A 20,696-nucleotide genomic window follows, 5' to 3' on the forward strand; every position below is an offset into this window, starting at 1 on the left:
AAACACAGACTGTCACTACTGCTGGAATCTAACCTGAAATCACTGCCTGACTAACTGGCTGTAAACTGTCTGAGGACTCCGAGGGTGAGGATTCAGAGGGCAGGATTTAGTGGTGTCTGCACGTCCTTTCACATTTTCACTCATTGAGTCTGTTTCACTGACAGAGCCGCAGATAAAGGGCACAAAACAGGAACTTATCTCCTGAAAGCCGCCCTGGACTAAAAGGATGTTTTACTTAATCAGCCTAAATAAGTGTCATGAGACTGTGTGAACTATGAGGAGTAAACAGAGACCGCGGTTTGCGCCCTCTGGTGGCGAGCACATCAACTGTTTCAGAGTCCGCTACGTAAACAGCTGGTTTAACCTTTGGGTGGGGGGGACTAATAGCGCCCCCCAGCATTCCTCCAACTCAGTGAAACAGTGATAAGGTCAACCAGAAACAAACTACACACATGAAACTTCCTCTGCGCATGCTCAGTCAGGGTTCTCATGCCACTAACTCCTTTTCTCTGAACCAAACTCTCGGTGTCCTGAGCTCATTCTGGACTCACTCACTTTAACACAGCAGCTCCTAAATGTTCCCACTCACTCCACACCGGCAGGGTCACGGTCTCAGAGGCAGAGGAGGAAGACCAAAAACTATTATACAAACACAGAAGGGAAAATGCACTTTATCCCACATTTGGGACATTCTTATATATCATCATCGTTATTAGTATTATTGTTAGCATTAGTATTGTTGTTGTTGTTATAAATGTAAATGCCAATATTTTTTATAATTAAAGATTTATTCAGGATGTTCAGGAAAAAAATAAGTTAACGTCAGTGAAAAACTCCAACATAAAGATTGTTTTTTTAATAAACAAGAAGAGAGGTCCGTTATGTTATTTGGCTGTACGGATCTTTGTAAAGAAGCTAAGTTTCATCTTCCTCCCTCCCTGAAAAACAAAAATCTCTCGGGGCTTTTTTGCTTTTCGTTTCGACTTTAGATTCATCAAGCTGCTCAGATTAACACCGGAAATAGGAGCGGTGGACGCCACATTCAAATTAGAGAGTTGCCTTTTATGCACATATTTCAAAAACTGTAAAACTACATGAGAACAATACCCCCAGAAAAAACGTATAGACTGGCAGATGATGATTACTTGGAAATATTGTTATTTATAATTTAAAAATTACAAAATTTGTGATGTTTCTTTCTTAGGGTTTAGTTAGTTTCCTCTGGCGGGACTTAGTTGGTTTTGTTTATTATTTTGGCCTGGGTTCACCCTGGAGCTATGCTTCCCTGAAATCACATTTTTTTACTCATAACTGGTTTCGGATGTTTGGCTTGGGAACCAGGGCGGGTACTTGCCTCTCTCTCCTCCAACCTTATGTGCGTCTCTACACGCCTAGACTAGGGGCGTAACAGAAAACTTGAGAGATGTGCGCTATCACCAGTCTCACAAGCACAAGGACCCTGAAGTAATTCTAAATCAAGTTTTCCCACTCCACGGTCAGTTACACAGTTTCTGTTATGCCACAGTGACACATCTCAGATCTGATGAAAAAGGACGAGTTTCCCCATAGAGGCAATGGCTTCTTTTTTAAGCTTGAGGAGATTTTATTTTGAAAAATAGATAACCGGATGTTGCGCTCGTCGGTTGATGGCAGCTTGACTCCTGCTTTCATCTCCGGTGAGGACACACAGGTAACCGCTCCAGGTGTTTAAGCGACGGCTGCCCCACTGTTAACGCTCCGGGCGGATTCAAACTGATTAGGTGGGGTATGGTTATTAGCTTGAATGCGAAGCTTTGACGAGAACCGGGAAAAAATTGGTATTTGGCGAAGTAAAGTTTGTACAGTGCTGTTAGCAGGCAGGGTTAGCTACAGTCTGGCTGCTAGCTCAGGTTAGCCGTGCTAACAGAAGTAAACTAATGTTGGCTTTAATTTCCAAAGGCGCGTTACATTTCCGCGCGGTGTTAGTTTGTCACTTGCGCTCTTTAATCCAAAAGGTGACACCTGACACGTGAGGGATACACTTATTCACAGGAAGACAGAATCAGATGCTAGTTTAGCAGAGCAGCTAGCCTGAGCAGGATGCCGTCCGCGCCGATGGACGTCACACAAGACTCGCCTTAAATTCGGTCCGGGTTACGGTTACCGTGCTGATCCGGACCGACATGCAGCTGATAATAAATCTTTTTAGGTGGTTCTTAATGCCCAAGGGTGCCTCCTTTAATCCGGCTGTAGTGTTATACTTGAATTAACCCGTTAATGTCTTGTTTTCTAGACTTTGGTGAAGTTGGTTAGCTTACAGTGTTTACTGTAAACACGTTAACCGAGCGGAGAGAAACGGGAGCTATCCCCACACACCGGACATCAAACCCGGCAGGTAGGCTGGTGAGGTGATGCTCTGTGGTTCTTTAGCGGGACTCTCAAAGTTTCTTATCGTCGGCTTTAGCAGAACAGCTAACGCTGTAGCTGCCAGTGTTTCAGCTCTAGCTGAGCGGCTGCAGCATGTTTGCGCAGGAAAGTCCGCTCTGATGGTAGGAGAGAGGCTGAAGGTGTCACACACAGGCTCACGGTTTCACCTGCACATTCACGCGGTCAGCTCGCACTCTGTGACTCGGGCAGTCGGAAGCTAACTGCTCATTTCTGCTGTAAAGCAGTTAGCTGGTTAGGCTAGCCTGCTAGCCCGGGGTAAACTTCCGTGAGTTTGCGCCGCTGAAACACGTAATAAAGTCCATTTTAGAGATTTTTAAGCTTCTTAAAGTATTCCACCGAACGTTTTCAGGGCGTCTAAACTATCAGCTGCTACTATTAGTGGAAAGATGCTAACGAACTGGTCTGTTTGTAGGCCTGAGTGTAAGTTTTATTCAGCGCGTGTGCGCACTGAACTCAGACTGTTACCATCGTGCGTACAGGGTCAGCCTGCTGCTGCTGCACACGCGTGTTTCACTGTGAACACAGTCCTGGTGTCTTTGTGGAGAAGCACGAGCTCCTCATCCTCTTCATCCCGTTCAAGCCATCAGGCTGCAGCCGAGCTGAAAGTCTGAGCTTATTTCACGCAGTTAGGGTTTATTCCACGAGAAAGACTTATTGTAAAGTTGTATTGTTGACATTGACAGCAGCTGTGGCTGGTCTCTGTTATAACAACACTTTAAATGAGGAGAAGGATTTAGGACAGAGCACCAACAGAGGTCCATAAACACCTGGAACACCAGTTGATGCTTAAACAGAGTGTGTGGTAAGTGATGTGCATTTACCCGCGTGGAACAACAGCAGTGGGTTTAATCACACAGTCGGAGAGATCAACCCTGTCTGAGAATAAATCACAACCTGCTGTTGTACACCTGAGGCAGGTGAAGGGGGGTTTGAGGTCACTGTCAGTCGTTGTCAGCAGGAAGGCGACGCTCAGCGCCCAGAGTTTTTCACAATATTTGGAGTGATGTCGACGTGGATTTAGTGTTTATTCTTCGTCAGTGTGAAATCTTTCTCACCTGTTTGATATTGTGAATAAGATGAAACTATATTTCCTAATCTGAAGCAGACCTGAATGGAAATACATGTCAGACTTGGCCAGAATTAGAGACATGAGAACAACTCCACTGTGTCCACCCACCACTCTGACCTCTTCAGTAAACCCAACTGCAGATTTGAGGGTCAGATAATTGGTTTTATTTCTCCGTGCTTTGACTTCCATCATGTGGTAATCTCGTGTTTGCTCTGACCTTCAGCTCGTGACCGACGCTGATGGAGACTTCGGGAGTTTGCGAGCTCGATGTGGGGACGAGACGAATCGTAGGTGGCAACGATTCCCCGCCCGACCTGGACAGCCCGTCTCAGGTGAGTGTGGACGGCTCGTCGTTTGTGCTGCTGCTTGTTCATGTCTGTTCAGTGACCTGTGGGAGGTTTCTGTGTTTCCCTCAGAGTTGGACTGTCAGATAAATAATCCCACGTGTTCTTGGTGACAGTATAATCAGCTGATTAGCCGAAATTCATCTCCTCCGCGTTGTCCTGCAGCTGGTAGTCCTTGTTCTCCACCTGCTGCAGATTCTGAGTTCAGACCAGAACAAAGATTACCACCAGCTGCAGTCCAGCACAGAGGGGCGGAGTCTGCACAGAGCGAGATCTGTGAGAGAACTTGTTTAAAGGATAACTGTCTAATAGATGGATGTGACTTTTGTTAGGAGGAGGTGTCTGAGTTTGGTTTGGGGCTCTCCTGCACCAATGAGGAGAGGGGGGAGACTCCAGGCCGAGAGGACAGTCCCAGCGACCTGGTGGAGGCGGAGCTCGATGCCGGCGGAGATGCGAAGAACAGAGAGGACAAAGCTTTTGGTACGAGCAGAACTGTAGAAGCACTGAACAGCCGGGATGCGTCTCTCACCTCAGGAATCACATTTAAATATTTACATACAAAATTTAAAACTGAATAAAACCAACACGGAGCGTGTGAAGCTTCACGTGTCTGACAGCACTCACACAGATACTGTGACACATATTTAGACTTGAATCAGAATCATTCAGCTGTGATTAGACTGCTCTCTTTGTTTAGACCAGAGAAGTGGAAGTTTTACCAAACAGGACATTTTTGTGTTAAAGTTTTTCTATTCTTGTGTCACCCGATGTCAGTTTCTTCCTCGTTGGTCCGGTTTGTTCAGTTTTGATCTTCCGTGTGGTTTCAGGGAAGGAGGTGGTTCTTCTGATGCAGGCGCTGAACGCTCTCGCCACTCCCGAGGAGAAGCTGGCCGCTCTGTGCAAGAAATACGCCGACCTGGTGAGCCGCAAATCCGACACACCGACACTGAGCAGATACTCCCGACACCTGGGAGCAGGTGACAGGAAGCACTCTGTCACCATGTGGTGTTGGTCTGGGTTTCTCAGTGTGATCTGGAGCACGTGCTCAGTCGCTCCGTTTCAGAGACATCACGGGCAGCAGATTGATTCAGATTTAGCGACACGGTGAACACGCTCTCAGCTCCTCCGTGAGTCGTGGTCGCGGCCGATCATTTCCCGCTCTGACAGCAGTCATCGTGGTAGTTTGGTTGGATTTCAGCAGAGCTCTGTGGGTGGATCAGTGGACACCCACAGAGTAATAATCAGCAGAAGCTCAGTGTGAACAACAGTAATGTTTGAAAATAATCACAAAGCTTCAGTTTGTATTTTTGGAGCCACAGAAGTAAATGAATCCAACAAGCTGGGCATCTGGAAAAAGTATGGAGATGTTTCGCGCTTCAGATTTCACGTCACCATCTCACACAAAGGTGACCTTAGACCTCAGGAAGCTCTCACAGACTTGGACATAAAGAAGAAGAAAGTACGAGGAGGTTGTCAGATTCTGGCATGAAGCCTGGTTTGACTGACTCAGATACGACTGGTGACACTTGAACGGCTTAGAGATGTCCCCTTTCAGATCAGGCTTCTTGGTGCTACATGTTTGTTCTAAGCCTCCACACACACCACGCTGCCGTCAGCTTCCTGTTTGTTTCCATAAACATAAAAATGACCCAGTTTGTTCTGTTGTTGCTGTCTTTCAGCTGGAGGAGAGCCGCTGCATGCAGAAGCAGCTGAAGGCCCTGCAGAAGAAGCAGTCTCAAATCGTGAAGGAGAAGGTGCACCTGCAGGGGGAGCACAGCAAGGCCATCCTGGCCCGCAGCAAGCTGGAGAGTCTCTGCCGGGAGCTGCAGAGACACAACAAGACCCTGAAGGTAGTTCAGCCGCCACAAACACCCGATGAGGACCATTTTACATTTGTGCAGGTGTCACTCCTCCCCTTAACCCCGCAGGAGGAGAACGCCCAGCGGTCCAGGGAGTACGACGAGCAGCGGAAGGAGGCCATGCTGCACTTCCAGATGACCCTGAGCGACATCGAGGTGCAGATGGAGCAGCACAGCGCCCACAACACCAAGCTGAGGCAGGAGAACATGGAGCTGGCCGAGAAGCTCAAGAAGCTCATCGAGCAGTACGAGCTCCGAGAGGAGGTGAGTTTAGGTCCCGCCTGCCGTCCAATCAGAACAGTCTGTTTCTGCTCATGAAGTCAGCGCTGGTTGTTATGAAGAGGATTAATGCTGCCATTAAAAAGGCAGAAATGCATTCTGGGTGTCACAACAGACTCGGCCTGGTTGTGACACTCTGTCTGCAGCAGGTGATCCTGGTTCTGCTCATGCTGCAGGTTCTGGTTGGAGTAACCCTCCAGGACCCTCATCGCCAGCTCCAGACTCTGGCCACAACACACGTGGTCAAATAAACTGATTGTGGAAGATGTTTTAAACTTAAAAACAAGGCAGTCGCTTCATCTCCCAAAGATGGAAAATACGTTGCCTCCACGAAGGTCCTTTAAGACGTCTTAGATACACATTTAAAGGTCTTACAGACAATTAGTCTTAAATCTACTCTTCAGTCATGTCGCAGTGAGACAACACTGAAGATTTCATCGCCTCGGCACATTCAGGTCACTCGCTGTGACAGCGTCCTGCACACCGAGGAGAAACGTAACCAGGACCTGAGAAGCTTGGCTGGGATTAGAGCAGCAAGAAAAACGTTGCGTTTGTAGTAATCTTTACAGTCACTCAGCTCCTGCTGCAAACGAGATTTCTGTTGTTTCTCTGCAGCACATCGACAAAGTGTTCAAGCACAAGGAGCTGCAGCAGCAGCTGATGGACGCCAAGCTGCAGAGAATCACCGAGATGATGAAGGAAGTGGAGGAGAAGCAGCAGCGTGAGAGAGACTTTGTGAGGATCTCAGTTTGTTCTGGTTTTTATCGCAGCTGTAAATGAGCTCAAGTGTCTGAGAGACTGTGTCTGTGCCGCTGCAGCTGCTGAAGGACGCCACCGAGTCCAGACGCAAGTGTGAGCTGATGAAGGAGCAGGAAACCCAGCTGAAGCAGCAGGTACACACACACACACACACACACACACACACACACACACACACACAGGTCAGCTGGATCGTCTCCATTACTCACTGCTCTCGTCTCTCAGCTCTCTCTGTACATGGACAAGTTCGAGGAGTTCCAGAGCACCCTGGCTAAAAGCAACGAGGTCTTCACCACCTTCAGACAAGAGATGGAGAAGGTGAGTCACCTGCGTGTCAGCGTGCAGTTACCTGCTCACCTGTCTGTGTTTCTAAACTCTCTATGTGTGCCTGCAGATGACCAAGAAGATCAAGAAGCTGGAGAAGGAAACGACCCAGTGGAGGACCAAATGGGAGAGTAATAACCAGGCGCTGCTGCAGATGGCAGAGGAGGTGATTCTTCTTCATGGGCTCTGTTTTGTTTTCCTCGAAACGTTTAAAGTGACCGATGTCGATCTAAAATGAAGATGGAGGCACGTTTTTGGCCTCAGATGTTTCAGACACACACTTTAGAAATGCCGGAGCAGACGTAGGAGAGCCAGACTGATTAGTGTCTCGCAGATCAAGTGTTCAGCACCGTCACAGCCTTTAAAACATAAAGGTCCAACGCTCGAGTGCACTCGTCTGAACTCGGGAGCTGAAAGAAGCAGCCACGCTGAAGTGCCAAAAGCTGCAGTTCCTCTGATGTCCAGCAGAGGCAGCAGTGAGTCAGTCCCCATAGACTCCCATGTTAGAACATTTCCAGCAGAAATAAGCACGTTTACAGCCTGAGACACAAACTGTTTGGTCTCTGTGGATCATTTCCTCCTTTATTACACCTGTACGGTGGAGGACGTTCCTAAAACACGCCTGGATTAAAGTTTGTTTTATTAGGGGCGTGGCCTTCTTTTTTTTTTTTTTTACTTGAGAGCCAATTGTTGATCCCACACACACTCTGCTAACTGTTTGGCTACTCGTAGTGAATTATATTGGCTCTCTTGTTTAGGGGAGTTTTCTGTAATTGGACATCCTTTAGTTGAACACCCTGATTCTGACCAGGCTCTGATCTCTGGCCTCTGAAAACCAGCATGATGGTGGTCAGAATGCCAGTGTCGAGACCCGACGCGGTGATGTCACAGGAGCTTCATCCACCTGATTCTTCCTCCTACATGAAACTGGACCTGACTGAATGTTGTTGTTTTGCAGAAAACGCTGCGTGACGGTCACTTCAAGGCTCTGCAGGGGAAGCTGGAGCTGCTGGAGAGGCTGTGCAGAGCTCTGCAGAAGGAGAGGAACGACCTGAATAACCGACTCAGCCTCCTCCAGGAGCAGGGAGACAAAGGGAGCGCCACATCTCCTCAGGCCAAGCCGCGAGAGCCTTCGGCCGAGGATGGAGAGGATTCGGAGGATTCGGCGCAGGGTGACGGGCCGGAGACGGCGGACGTTCAGGAAGCTCTCAGACCACCTGAAACAGACCCGATGGCGTCTCCTGGTGACAGCGAGCCTGCAGAGACGGCGAGCACGCCGCAGGACTGAGCTCACCTCGCAGTCTGCGTGGAGGTGAGGGGGCGTGGTGGGAGGGGCTTCACGCAGCTCCAGCCTAGTTCCACAACTAGCCAGAAAACCATCTTCAGTGGAGATAGAGCTCTTTTTTTTAACATAGACCTCCTCAGATTTCTACACAGAAGCTGAAGCCGTGTCTCTTTGTGTGATAAATGATTGTATCAGATTCTCTAAATCGTGGCCCACGGTAACGATCGGCACTTCTTCATACTCCCTGTTTCTACTCGATCTTTATTTTCATAGGGAACCTCCAGGCGGGCCTTCGATTTCTCTCCTCACACGCCTGAGTATGACTTTGATTTGAGTCGGACACGCTGTCGAGTGTCTGTGAAAACGGGACTGGGGTCAGAGGTCATCTGACCGACCACAGGGGCGGGAAATGGCAGAACCTCGCAGTGTAGCTGGTTCTAAGTGTTTCCAGCAGATTGAGTCTGTCTGCTGCAGCCGCGATTTCAGTCAGTCTTAAATTTTATTAATGATGGATGAAGTCTGTGGATGTCTCCTCCACCATGATGCAGCTCCACCTGCTGCACGTTCAGGTGAGAGGAAACTTTCAGAGGACAGTCAGCGACACTGATCCACGGTGCAGCTCTGATCACGTTTAACCGAATGTTTAGAAAAATAATCAAAATGATTCAATTTGAACTTTATTGAAATGTAGGAGCTTCGGTCTGAGCACACAAATGTTTTTTGGTTTTCATTAACAAAACTGGCGATAACAGGAAGTGACTGTAGTTTAACGTCACGTCGTTAATGTCACGCGGCTGCCATCGGGACGCAGCGGGATCGCTTTTGAACCTGCTGATAGGCACCGAGTCGGCATGACGACAGCCTCTGTCAAGTGTTTAAAAAAGCAAATACAAACCATGAGTTTTGGGCGTTGTTTGCTGCCCCCCTGTGGTCAACCAGTGTCATTTCCTCTCCTTTGAAGCAGTTCAACACGTTTCTGGGGATCATGCATGTGTTTTGTGTTGAGGAGCGTGCACGTGTGAGGAAGAGTCGAAGGCCTTCGTCCTCTGAAAAGTGATTTCATGTAAATTATGTTTGGAAATGATGATGGGCTCTGTGATCTTTATACTGGAAGAAAAGCTGAATGTGATTTTTCTTTTTTTAATGAATCTGAATAAAAAAAAGAAAAGTTGGTTTCTGTCAGTGATGCATATTATTAGGAACACCTGGGTCTGAGCAGGGGTCAAATCCCACTCCGGGTCATTCTGTGGGGACTAAGTCATCAAGCAAGAAATTGTTTCAAACATTCATCTCTCTTCACCTTTTCATCATTTATCAGTTTTCTTTGACCAGGTCGTTAAAGTGGATCTATTTTGTTTCTATTCTTGGACTCTACCAGACCAGCTTTGCATGATTCAAAATAATCCTTCTGAATATCATACCTGGCCTCACTGCTGCTGAAATAGGCTGGTTTAGCTCCTCCCACTTTAAGACAGCATTCTGATTGGCTGCTTCTTGAAAAACAGGGCACCACCTCTCTGTGACATCATCCAGATTCAAGAGTAGAAAAAACTGCGACTGTGTTTAGAGCAGCTGAGCTTTAACATGAAGGACACAACGCAGGAACAGGAAATACACGACAGGAAGTGAGCAGAAGCAGGTCCACTTTAACTCGGGGTCACCCTCGATGGTCCCGCCGACGTGTCGACCGTGTTTCCGAGCGTCTCCGGCGTCGGATGAGGCTCTCGGCTTTTTGATGTGCTGTCGTTTAAAAAACGCTCCAGCTGCTTTCAGCGCTGTTCTCCTGCTGCACATCTGTAATTCAAACCACACAGCAGCGCCCGAATGACTGAGGCAGTTTGATCCGTTTTCATCTTTTTCCTGTCAGGTGATGGTGTCTGTCTCCGCCCACCACAAAACCTCAGCACGACCTTTTATCGAGAACGTTAAACTTTATTGAAACAGCTGCGAGAACAGCAACGCTGAAAGTTTGAAGGAGCGTTTGGACTCGTCAGATTCACCGGTTCTGTTTTTATTGAACTTGTTCCCCCCACACACGCATAATGAAGGGGCCAGATAAAGTCACATGATCAGTGTTTGGACCTGTCAGGTAACGGATTGTGTTCGACATGATTTCACCTGTGACCTCTTTAAAAGACTGTACATGGAGGATGGAGGTGGTGACGCTGGGGACCAAGGTTGCGGCACGTTTCTTCTTTCTGACTCTCAGGTAATGTCAGAATCTACCTCTGCAGGTGAGACTGAACAAAGAGGCGTCACAGCTTTGGAGAGCTTCTTGTTTGACTAACGAGCCCTCGTTACCGTGTTCCTACAGTCTGTCTCGCTTTTCAATAAACGTTTTGTAGAATTTGCAGCGCTGCTGGTTTCTGTTCTTTGATTCCTGTTTGTTCCTCATGTTGATCAGGTCGTTATTTTCATAACGGCACAAATGATACAGGAGCTGATGGTTTGGCTAGAGGCCGGATCTTAAAGAACTGCTGAGACGCATTTTTGGAAAAGTTACAAAAGCTTTATTGCGATCAGAGGTGCAGGAACCAAAAACTAAAGTTTCACATCATGTAACAGAACAAAGGTCTGTTTCCCTCGGGTGTAGGAATTTAGCCAAATGCAGGGGTGAGGAAGTACCGAAGGAGCGGGAGGCGAACGCAGCGGGAATGTTTGTTTGGAGGACGCGTCGTCAACTCGGGAACATCTAACAGGAGCTGCAGGTGGAGGAACGGAGCAAGCTATGCTGTAACGCTGCGTTTCCTTCCGTCAGCCCTTTTAAAATGAATTCACAGCGACAGCGTGCACACAGAGCCAATCCATCGAGCTCCGCCCACCCGAGAGGGACTTCAGTTCTTTTCCAGGTGCGTCGGTGCTTTTGGGTACCGGGCAGTGGTGAAGCGAAGCGAGACGGCGCCGGAGTGCGAGACGCCTCCAACGCGCCGCGCTGCTCTTTTCGCACTGAGATGAATCAGAGGGAGGGAGAGGACGGGTGGGGGTCAGGGGTGGAGCCTGTGCGGGGTTATGATCCCTGAGCCTCCAGCTCTGACGCAGGTGTGTTGTCGGGCTCCTCGTCATTGTAGATGTTCTCTGCCTGCAAGAAAGGAAGGAACCGTTAGAAGCAGCGCTACAGTTCCTACCTCAACACGGCCGGCGTGAGAGATCGGCAGGAATCTGATGAACGTCAGACGAACAGTCCTCTTTCCCCCCGATGTTAAAAACATTGCACTCTGACATTGTTGAAACTGGCCTGACACAATGATGGACCTTCTTCTACCTTCATAATTCATATTTACATGCATATTAACATTTTGAGGCTCTCGCTGCAATCCAGCGGTTTCTCCAACTGTCCACAGCTGTGCAAACGCTCTCGGGTTTGAAGGGTTGTTTCTCCAGACTGGATATTTCAGCTCCACAGGTAAAGGTGGGATTTGTGCTGCTCATGCACCATCCAGAGCATCCTGACGGGTAATATCTGCACCTCATATGTGAACAGCACCAAGCAGGACAGACGAGCTCGCCGAAGAGTGGTGCGCTCTGCCGGACGCATCATTGGCTCAGAGCTCCCTCACCTGCAGTCTATAGACTCTGTGCGCCTTAGCATTTGCTACTATTCACTCCTTGTTCAACAAAGTAGCCAACTTTATTTTTTACAATTATTACAGATGTTTTAAGGCTGTAAAAACCCCTCACTGTACACTTTGTACACTTTTCTCAGGCAGGCATGAACATTTTCACTTTTCTCTCTTCTTTAAACTCTCAAAGTTCAAACCTTTGTAGAAAAATAAGTCCAGTATTATAGAATGAAACCACAGATCAAACCCTGTTTTCAGGTCCAGAACACGGAGTAGAGCCGCTGCCAGAGAATTCAACATTAATGAATCAGAAGTCCAACTTTTTGTGCGATGGTTAGCATCTTTAGAGTCACACTGTACTGTACAGGAGAGATGGCACGGAGGAGATCGACAATGCGCTGTATACAAAAAAAGGCAATGAAAAAAGAAATGAGTGAAACAGCACAGCTGCGTTATAGTGAGGGACCGCTGTAATTTTGAAGGTACGTCACAACATACCCTTCGTAAATACTCATGCATAGAAACCCTGATCAGCAACCATTCATTTGTTTTTTTTCTGTGGCTTTTTTTCACGGTTTGTTGACATGCTGTGTAGGTGTGGACTGATATCGACATAACGGGGGAAACATCTGGCTTTCACTGTTGTTCGCCTGTAGATTGAACATTTGCCTGTTTAAATCATAAGAACTGTCACTATGCAGAGATGTGCTTCTGATTTTGTGATGCAGTTCTGCTTGTGTTGAGTGACGTAAACAACCAATCGATCTAAACTCTTCAAACGTCAAAACTGATCATTTGATTTTTTATGACAGTAATGGTGAGCGTTCCCATCTTCTGCTCTTTGTAACTTAACGCGATCTTTGCATTTTTGTGTTTTGGACATGGTTTGGGAGTCCATCTTCGCAGTAGCAATTGACCGCAAAATAAAGTTACTGGAAATGCACAACTTTACATCCGGTCTTAAAACAGGAAGTTAGTATTTTCTTGTGCACAGGGTCTATTTACACCAAGTGGTGCAGCACCAAAGCCGGGAAGATGCTGAAAGACCCCTCCCACCCCACCAATGGACTCTCACTGTTGGGGTCAGAGAAGCGCTTCCGCTCCAATAAGGCCAACACAGAGAGAAAGAGGAGGAGCTTCTTCCAGGCTACTCGGGCAATGAACCAGGTGTAGGACTGGAGACTCTGCATATCTCATATCACTGTACACTGTCTGCTGATTTGCACCTTTTTATTTTGGATTTTTAACTTTCATTTTATACTTGATTTGTAATTTTAGTTTTATTCATGTATCTGGTCTGTCGTACTGTATGCGACAAATACAATCTGAATTTGGATCAGGGCTCGTACGGCCGCCTCAGAGCGGTCCACTGCTGTGTTGTTAGCCATTCCTGGGTCTTTGTCCTGTTGGAGGACCCACAAGCTGCGACTGAGGCAAAGCTTTGTGACGCTGCACAGCTCAGCCCAGAATGCACAGTAGCTACAGCGCTGTGACCACGGAGCTGATGAGCCGATCGAGGCCTTGAATGCTACAACCGAGACGGCTCCAGTAAGACAACATTCCCAGTGTCTCTGTTAGTTTTCAGCACGGATCCTGCATCACGCTCAGCCTCCCTCCAAAACCTCGCAAACCATCACCGCACCCCGAGTAGGTTTAAATAAATAAATCTTTGTTTGGAGGATCAGACGGCCGACGTTCTGATGTTCTTGAAATCAAAACGACCGTTGGCGTGCTCGTGACACCGTTTCTGAAACATCTCCAAACGAGCTTCCAGATGTTTTGGTCTTTGGCGCGAGTGAAACGATATTCTGTTTTCCTGAAGTCGGCTTTCACAAGTCGAAATGACATTTCCATGTCAGAACTCCGAGCTGCTGCTGTCGCACCACCCACCACTTCATCTGATCTGTTCCCGTCACACACTGTGTGTCTGTGTGTGTCTGTGTGCGTGCGCGCTCACCATCTGCCACACTTGCATGATGTTGTCCTCAGACACCGAGCAGATGATCCAGGGCTCGTTGGGGTTCCAGGAGAAGTCTGAGATCTTTGCCGTGTGGCCGCCGTGGATGAACTGATGGAGATCAGCAATGACAGGTTAGAGAGGCGGGGCTTTGTTCTGACAGGAAAATGATGCACCTGCTGATCACACCTGAAGCACTCGAACACTCTCTGCTTACGTCACGGTATCTGAGTAAGCGCACTTGTGTCATCGAAAGGTCAAAATTAACTAAAACATGTTTGTTTTTTAGGTCAGCCATGATCATGTGATCAGAATAAAGACATGCGAGTGTCACCTAAAGACGTGACGCTGACATCATCACCTACCAGGAGCTCTGGCGGGCCGTCTTCAGCGTCCTCTGCAGACTGCTCCTCCCCAATTTTGCTAAAACGACACAAATCGATATCAGTATTTTTAATAAAAATACATTAGTGTCATTGTCTCAAGCCCCGCCCTGATCTGAAGCTCCGCCTGACAGCGAGGCATTACCTGAGATCCCAGACATTGAGACGCCGGTCGGTGCCGCTGGACGCCAGGATCGTCTCGTTGTGAGGAGACCATTGTACCTAATAAAAAGGACAGGAAGGCCTCGCCATCATTTTTCCGATCACGTGTGAGTCACCGACGAAGCCTCACAAACACTTTCAGGTCTCACCTGGAAAATTTCATCTTTGTGTGACTCAAAGGAGTGAAGCTTCAGTTTGAGGTTTCTCAGATCCCACAATGCAACAGTCTGACAGGAAGAAAAGCACACACACCTCAACATACGAGTAATAGAAAAAACTTTATTCGTACGATGACAGGAGCAGGTGGGTGTGTCCTCTACCTTATCGGCAGAGCCGGTGGCCAGGATGAACTCGCTGTAGGGATTGAAGCTCAGACAGTTGACCTCGGCGGTGTGAGCGTCCACCGAGTGGCTCGCTTTGGACGTGTTGTTAGAGCGCGTGTCCCATCTGAGGATGGTTGGAGGCGGGTCAGAGCCAGCAGGTTTGATCGCACAGTTAGAAACAACCACCACCTTTAACGATCACTTACATCATCAGCTTCTGGTCGTCGGCGACGGAGCCAAAAAGTGACTCGTGGAGGAGATGCCAGGAGACGTCCTCCACGACCGCCGTGTGGCCCGTGAAGATGGTCTTTGCGTCCAAGATCTTCCCTTCTTTTGGACCGCCCCCGATGTCCCACAGGCAGATGGTCTGAGAGGAAGAGGAGGCGGGGCGTGGGGAAGTTTTATGAGCAAACAAACATGAAATATTTAATTGTTCCGTAACTGCGTTTGTCTTCAGAAGATAAAAGCAAAGACGATCGTTCTTATTCCCCTGAATGACTACATGTAGAGTTTAGTGTCAACTGTGACCATCAGGGGGAAAATCCACTCGTTAACGGGACTGAGCAGCAATAACGAGACGACTTCTGTACGTCACCGCGTGACCGGGACGAAATGTTTGGCTCACCGGAAGAAGCACCTGCTACTTTCGCTCTGGAATTTTTTTCCTTGGAAAATTGATGAAAGACAGAAATATTTTTGATCTTATCAACTTTTTAAAATTAAAAGGGCCTTTATTCTGAAAGTCCCAAAAGTCTTGAAGGCATCCAATAAGAAACTGGAAGCTTTTATTTTGAAAAGCTGGCCTTTTAAAAAATTATTTAAGGTATTTTAGTTTGAAATCTGACATTGAGCATCCTGGTAATGTCCTGCTGTCGGCCTGTGTGACTTCTAAACCCTTAAACTTGACCCTCACAGGGACCCTTCTTCAGTTCGTGTACTGAAGCTAAACGATGATGTCACGTACGTGGTCGTCGGAGGCGCTGAGCAGGTTGCCGCTGAGGTTTGGATTCCAGGAAAGGCCATATCCTTCTTTCTGGTGACCTTTCAGTCTTAGGTCGGGATTACACTCCCCGCTGGGATCTGAAACGCACACACACATGCCTCGTCATGATGCGTGAGGGCGTTTGATTTTAGCATGTAGCGAGCAGCCGGGCGGCGACCTCACCTGGCTTGGACGGGTGTTTAGTGTAGTCGAAGACCAGCACGTCGGAGGTGGGAGTCTTGGTGGCAATGATGCAGGGGTTCTGGGGCATGTAGCGCGCTCGGTTCACTTCGCCTTCGTGGTTGATCTTTATCTCGATCTCGATCTTCCCGCTGACGGAACCGAAGCCGCCGAACTCTGAAAGATCAACAACGCTCAGATGGAGAGGAACAGGCGACGGCGGCATGACCGCCGTGTCCTGACCTACTGTACCCGAAAGCTGCTCAGCGGCACACTAAAACACTAATGCTACCTGTGGGAGTGGCGCACCTTCAGCACACCTGAACACAGCATCAACGTACCTGCTGGGAGACACAACAACACAGTGTGAGCGCACAGATCTGCTAAACCCCTCCCTTTCAGACAGGAAGTAACTGTAACCAGCACATAAACACGCCCTTGCTTACCTCCTTTCTCGCTGTCGTAGTGCGACGCGTCAAACTGGGCGTCGTCGTTTGGAACCTGGACGCTCGCGATAACGAGGTGGTTCTGCTCGTCTGACGTGTGCGTCCCTAAAACCAGCCTGTGGACCGCGTAGTCCTTTCCCTCCGGCCTGTGGAGAGCGCCGAGTTGAACCGTCACAATAACCAGCCAATAAAGCAGCAGCTTCGCACACACCTGAGCAGCCTTCTTTTACCTGTTGACATCCGGGAGCCACTGCACCGTCAGGCTGGGCCACTCCAGCGCGTGCGTCATCACCAGGTCGTACAGGAAGGGCGTGTTCTTCTTCCAGATCTTGTACTCCTCGTTGATGACCCGCTCCTCCACCGCATCGTCGTACACTTCAGAGAGACCACAAGGTGAGACACAGGTACACACGTCTCATCCTGACTGTATGTGAGCTGCAGACATCTGCTCCTGTTCTGCAAGTCTTTGACCACATTTTTACAACTGCCTTAAAAAGACATTAATAAGAGAAACTCTTTAAAAAGAAATAACAGTATGTATAGAAAAGATGAGGATGTTTTGGTCCAATCAGATCGTCCAACACACAAAACACTGTATGTTTACACAAATCAGCTGTTCAGAATTTCTGTTAAATCTCACATTAGTATTATCATCACTCCCACTGCGCTTAAGATTTTTCTTATATGTATTTTACTGTATGCAGTAATCATCTGTACACTGTATAGTATTGTTCTTATTAATGTTTCAAACACTTCTTTAATTCACCTTTTCTTCGTGTCCCTTCTGCTGATGTGAAAAGTGAATTTCCCCAGTGTGGGATGAAATAAAGTCTGTGTCTATGTCATGATGCCATCCTGCTGATGTTTTGGAGTTTTCCCCTTTTTCTGCAGAATTTCCCGCAGAAAAGGGGAATTCAATTCAATTTTATTTATAAAGCGCCAAATCACAACAACAGTCGCCTCAAGGTGCTTTATATTGTACAGTAGATCGCACAATAATAGATACAGAGAAAAAGCCAACAATCATATGACTCCCTATGAGCAAGCACTTCGGCGACAACAAATGGTGCATCGCTCCCAAGTGTTACTGCCCAGTGATGGATCAGCCTGCTGTGAGGAGGAGAGACCTGTGAAGGTTTCTACCATCACCTGATCACCTGTAACCACGAGCTACAGGCAGCAAATGAAACAACACCAACGAGGACGCAAACAACAGAATTGAGCTTCCTCTGAACGGCGTCCCAGCTTTAGAGATGTGGTGAGGTGTTTCGTGATCTGGGAGAAGAGCCGGCAGGACTGGGACACGCTCTGAGGAACTGATGCTTTCACTGACCGCTGTCGGCTCAAAGTAATGAGGCTTTACACCAGCTGACCGAAACTCTGCTGCCCGACTCGTCACTGGGACCAGGAGGAGAGGTATGAAGCTCCGACCTGCACGGCTAACACCTTTGGAGACTTTGATACCTGAAATCTTTGAGCTTAAACATCTTCAGGCTTCAGTCAGCCTGTGGATTACTGTTTACTTTTACTGTATTTTAAATTTTGATTTAATAAGCAGTTTCCATTTTTACCTCAGTTATTTTATTATTATTTACTCATTACAGTAGTCAAATTACTGTATATTTTACTCTGTTTTTATTATGCATCTGCCTCGTTTATTAACACATTAGTTTTTACTGAATTCGTTTCTAAATGTAGTCTTAATCTGCTCAAACTATTTAAACGTTGAAAGTGTTGCTTTTGTGTTCTTTTTAAGTTATTATAAATCGCTTATTACTGCATAATGATTTTACTCTGATTTATTGTTGGCTCTGACCGGACTGAAAGGTGCTGACAATAAAATCTGACTGATTGATTATCTGATTAATAATCACGTGATGCCGCCTTCACAGCACTTTCATGTATGAAACGTTACCGGGGAAGCAGAGTGGACCTGGACTGGAGCAGTTTGGGGTTCAGTCAAAGTGCCTTGCTCAAGGAGTCCTGACCAGCCTCACGTGCAGCAAACAGACTCCAGCTGTGTGCGTGCTGACTAACAGAGGAGCTGCTGTTCGTGGTGAGGCAACAGCTCATTAACGTCAAACCGGGTCAGTTTGGAGATCTGACGTCATACCGAACTCAAAGACTGGGCGTTCAAACGCGCTCGTGTTTAAAAACGGAGGCTTTAAACCCGGGAAAGCTCGCGCTGACAGCTCTGATATTAGCATGTGATGCTAACATGAGACCCTAACAGAGTCTGCGCGCACAAAGCGGCGCGCTCGGAAAACAGGCCAAAACAGTTTTTCGGCGCCGAGCAGCGGCCGTTAAACGTACCCTCTTTATCGGCCATTGTCCAAACTCTGCCCGCGACTCGGAGCCGGACGGCAGAGGATCCAGGAAGGCGGGAGTTCTGTTAAAACTGCTGCTCGGGGGAGCCGCTGCTAAACCCAGGGTCCTTCCCTCTCAGCGCCGGATTACGGAGGAGCGCTGCGCATGCGTGAGCGCGCGCATACTACAGGGGATCAGCGCTGTGCACAGACTGCGCAGACAGGGCATGCGCATCGAAAACAAAGAAAACACAGAAACAGCGAGTACCAGGACCACGGTGATGGGCACAGGACCAAAGGCAACAGTACAGTGGGCGGGGTCACGTGGGGGCGGGGTCGAATATCAAATTTACACTTTACAAGATTTACAAGAAACTGTTTGGCAAATTCATTAGAAAAAAACCAGTATTTTTTAAGAGGAAGGAACAGAAAATGTACAAGGAAAAATGTACTTTTTTATTTTCTTAATGTGGCCCCAATTCTGTGCCCTACAAAACAGACAGTGAGCAGTTTGCCTCTGACTGGAGGTCTTATACTGTCTCACGGTATAAGTACTCAGCATCTCGCCTAAAATCAACCAAATTCTGCTCCAAAAGGTGAACCGTTAGATATTCAGATAATAAAGGTGTCGTTTAAGTAAACCTGAATACAGGTTGAGGTCACACCTGTGGCTGCTTTTCATGTTCTTTAATCCAACAGATGAAGGACGAAAAAGCAGCAGTAAGACGCTGTGATGTTCATCGGGAAAAGGTTTTATGAGCCAGAGAAAGAAGCAGCTGAGCTCTCTGCAGCTCTGATGAATGTGACAATATAAATTTGAACCTTGAAGCCGAGTTAAACTTCACAGAGAAGCAGCTCTGAGGTGTGACTGATGCACATTTAACACACCTGTGAACAAACTACAGCAGACTTACAGATCCTGCTATTAAAAGATCATTCCACACACACAAAAATGAATAAAAAAAGCCGGTTTAAACAGAGCTTAAATATTTTTATTTTCTTTTAATTTGTGTAATTTTAGGATTATAATTTTGCTTGGATGTCTCATACAGATTGGCTGAAACCAAAAAACTAAACTGAAGCAAGTAAACGTACACTGAAACCAAAGTGGAAAAAAAAAGACTGAAATCAAAGGCAGAAGTGTGAGACCTCAGTAACACAGACAGCCAAGGAGGTCAGAAAGGTGCTTTTATTTTGGTGAGTGTGAACAGGAAACAGACGGGCTCTGCATTCCAATGAGTTTATTTTGTAAAAGTTTTGTCCATAAACAGCAAAAACAGTTTACAGTAAATTACAAACCTTTAAAATGCAAAACATGTTCCAAATACGAGCATTAACAAAGATCGGAAAGAAACACCGACAGAGGAAGAGACGAGTTCGCGCAGAGAGGATGTCTCGACCCGCCGTGGGAAAATAAACAGTCTGTATCTGATGACAACAGGAGTGGGAGCAAAGCAAAGGCAACGGGAGTTAAAAGACCGAGCGGTCAGGCGTCGTCTTTGATTCGGTCGAAGGAGGATTTGGCAACTTCAAAATAAAAGATGACACCGCCCGTCTCCTCTGAGGGTGGACGCGGTCCAGGTCACCTTCGGGAATACAGACAAGCCAACGGAAACAGAGGCGTCCGTTTCCTTCAGGTTCACTCACTAACAGCAACATGACGCTGACCTCTGAGCATCCACCAGGTCATCTGCAGAGTTACCTCAGTCTCTGTGAGTTAACCCAGGAGGTCATCATCATCATCATCATCATCATCTAATGTGTTTTGAAAAAAAGCAAAAACAAGAAAAAGTTTTTGATGTCAGAATGATTCATTTTAGTCTCCTGATTGGCAGAGACAAAAACACTCCCATATTTTTATAAGCAGGGTCAAAGTCCCGACGCCAACCGGCGCCGCTTGGCCTCAAACTCACAGCGGGGAGGATGGCCGTAGACCCACGGGTCAAAACTGAGTTGTTAGGGGTAACACGGGCTTAACTTAATGAGGTTGTCAGCCTGATCCTCCTCCACCTTTTTTTTTTTTAAACAGGAAGTAGTCTGGAGAGGTGGAA

At 47.4% G+C, this 20,696-nt stretch overlaps 2 protein-coding genes across 8 annotated transcripts; one reads left to right on the forward strand and one right to left on the reverse strand.

The window, feature by feature from the left end:
- The first annotated feature begins 1,604 nt into the window (after nucleotides 1-1,604).
- txlng (taxilin gamma) lies at nucleotides 1,605-9,518 on the forward strand. Of its 6 annotated transcripts, none has more exons than XM_040010856.1 (12): nucleotides 1,638-1,690; nucleotides 2,273-2,374; nucleotides 3,720-3,828; nucleotides 4,173-4,320; nucleotides 4,668-4,759; nucleotides 5,520-5,690; nucleotides 5,769-5,963; nucleotides 6,594-6,713; nucleotides 6,797-6,871; nucleotides 6,963-7,055; nucleotides 7,132-7,227; nucleotides 8,020-9,518. In XM_040010856.1, the coding sequence occupies exons 3-12, from the start codon at nucleotides 3,736-3,738 to the stop codon at nucleotides 8,347-8,349; spliced, it is 1,413 nt and encodes a 470-aa protein (XP_039866790.1). In that variant the 5' UTR covers nucleotides 1,638-1,690; nucleotides 2,273-2,374; nucleotides 3,720-3,735; the 3' UTR covers nucleotides 8,350-9,518. The 6 variants fall into 6 exon arrangements, with proteins under 6 accessions (XP_039866792.1, XP_039866788.1, XP_039866790.1 ...); XM_040010855.1 differs by having other exon boundaries at nucleotides 1,676-1,760; XM_040010857.1 differs by lacking the exon at nucleotides 1,638-1,690 and adding an exon at nucleotides 1,790-2,188.
- A 1,315-nt stretch (nucleotides 9,519-10,833) lies between these two features.
- On the reverse strand, nucleotides 10,834-18,793 carry rbb4l (retinoblastoma binding protein 4, like). Of its 2 annotated transcripts, none has more exons than XM_040010861.1 (12): nucleotides 18,653-18,793; nucleotides 16,570-16,714; nucleotides 16,340-16,485; nucleotides 15,897-16,070; nucleotides 15,696-15,811; nucleotides 14,938-15,098; nucleotides 14,729-14,855; nucleotides 14,558-14,635; nucleotides 14,392-14,468; nucleotides 14,229-14,286; nucleotides 13,864-13,974; nucleotides 10,834-11,425 (listed from the first exon to the last, which is right to left on the reverse strand). In XM_040010861.1, exons 1-12 carry the CDS (start codon nucleotides 18,666-18,668, stop codon nucleotides 11,354-11,356), a joined length of 1,281 nt encoding a protein of 426 aa, XP_039866795.1. In that variant the 5' UTR covers nucleotides 18,669-18,793; the 3' UTR covers nucleotides 10,834-11,353. The 2 variants fall into 2 exon arrangements, with proteins under 2 accessions (XP_039866795.1, XP_039866794.1); XM_040010860.1 differs by having other exon boundaries at nucleotides 15,897-16,073; nucleotides 18,653-18,792.
- Between the last annotated feature and the right edge of the window lie 1,903 nt (nucleotides 18,794-20,696).

The sequence above is a fragment of the Simochromis diagramma genome, unplaced genomic scaffold (genome assembly GCF_900408965.1).
Source record: "Simochromis diagramma unplaced genomic scaffold, fSimDia1.1 OVJJ01000603.1, whole genome shotgun sequence".
In the NCBI taxonomy this organism is placed as follows: domain Eukaryota; kingdom Metazoa; phylum Chordata; class Actinopteri; order Cichliformes; family Cichlidae; genus Simochromis; species Simochromis diagramma.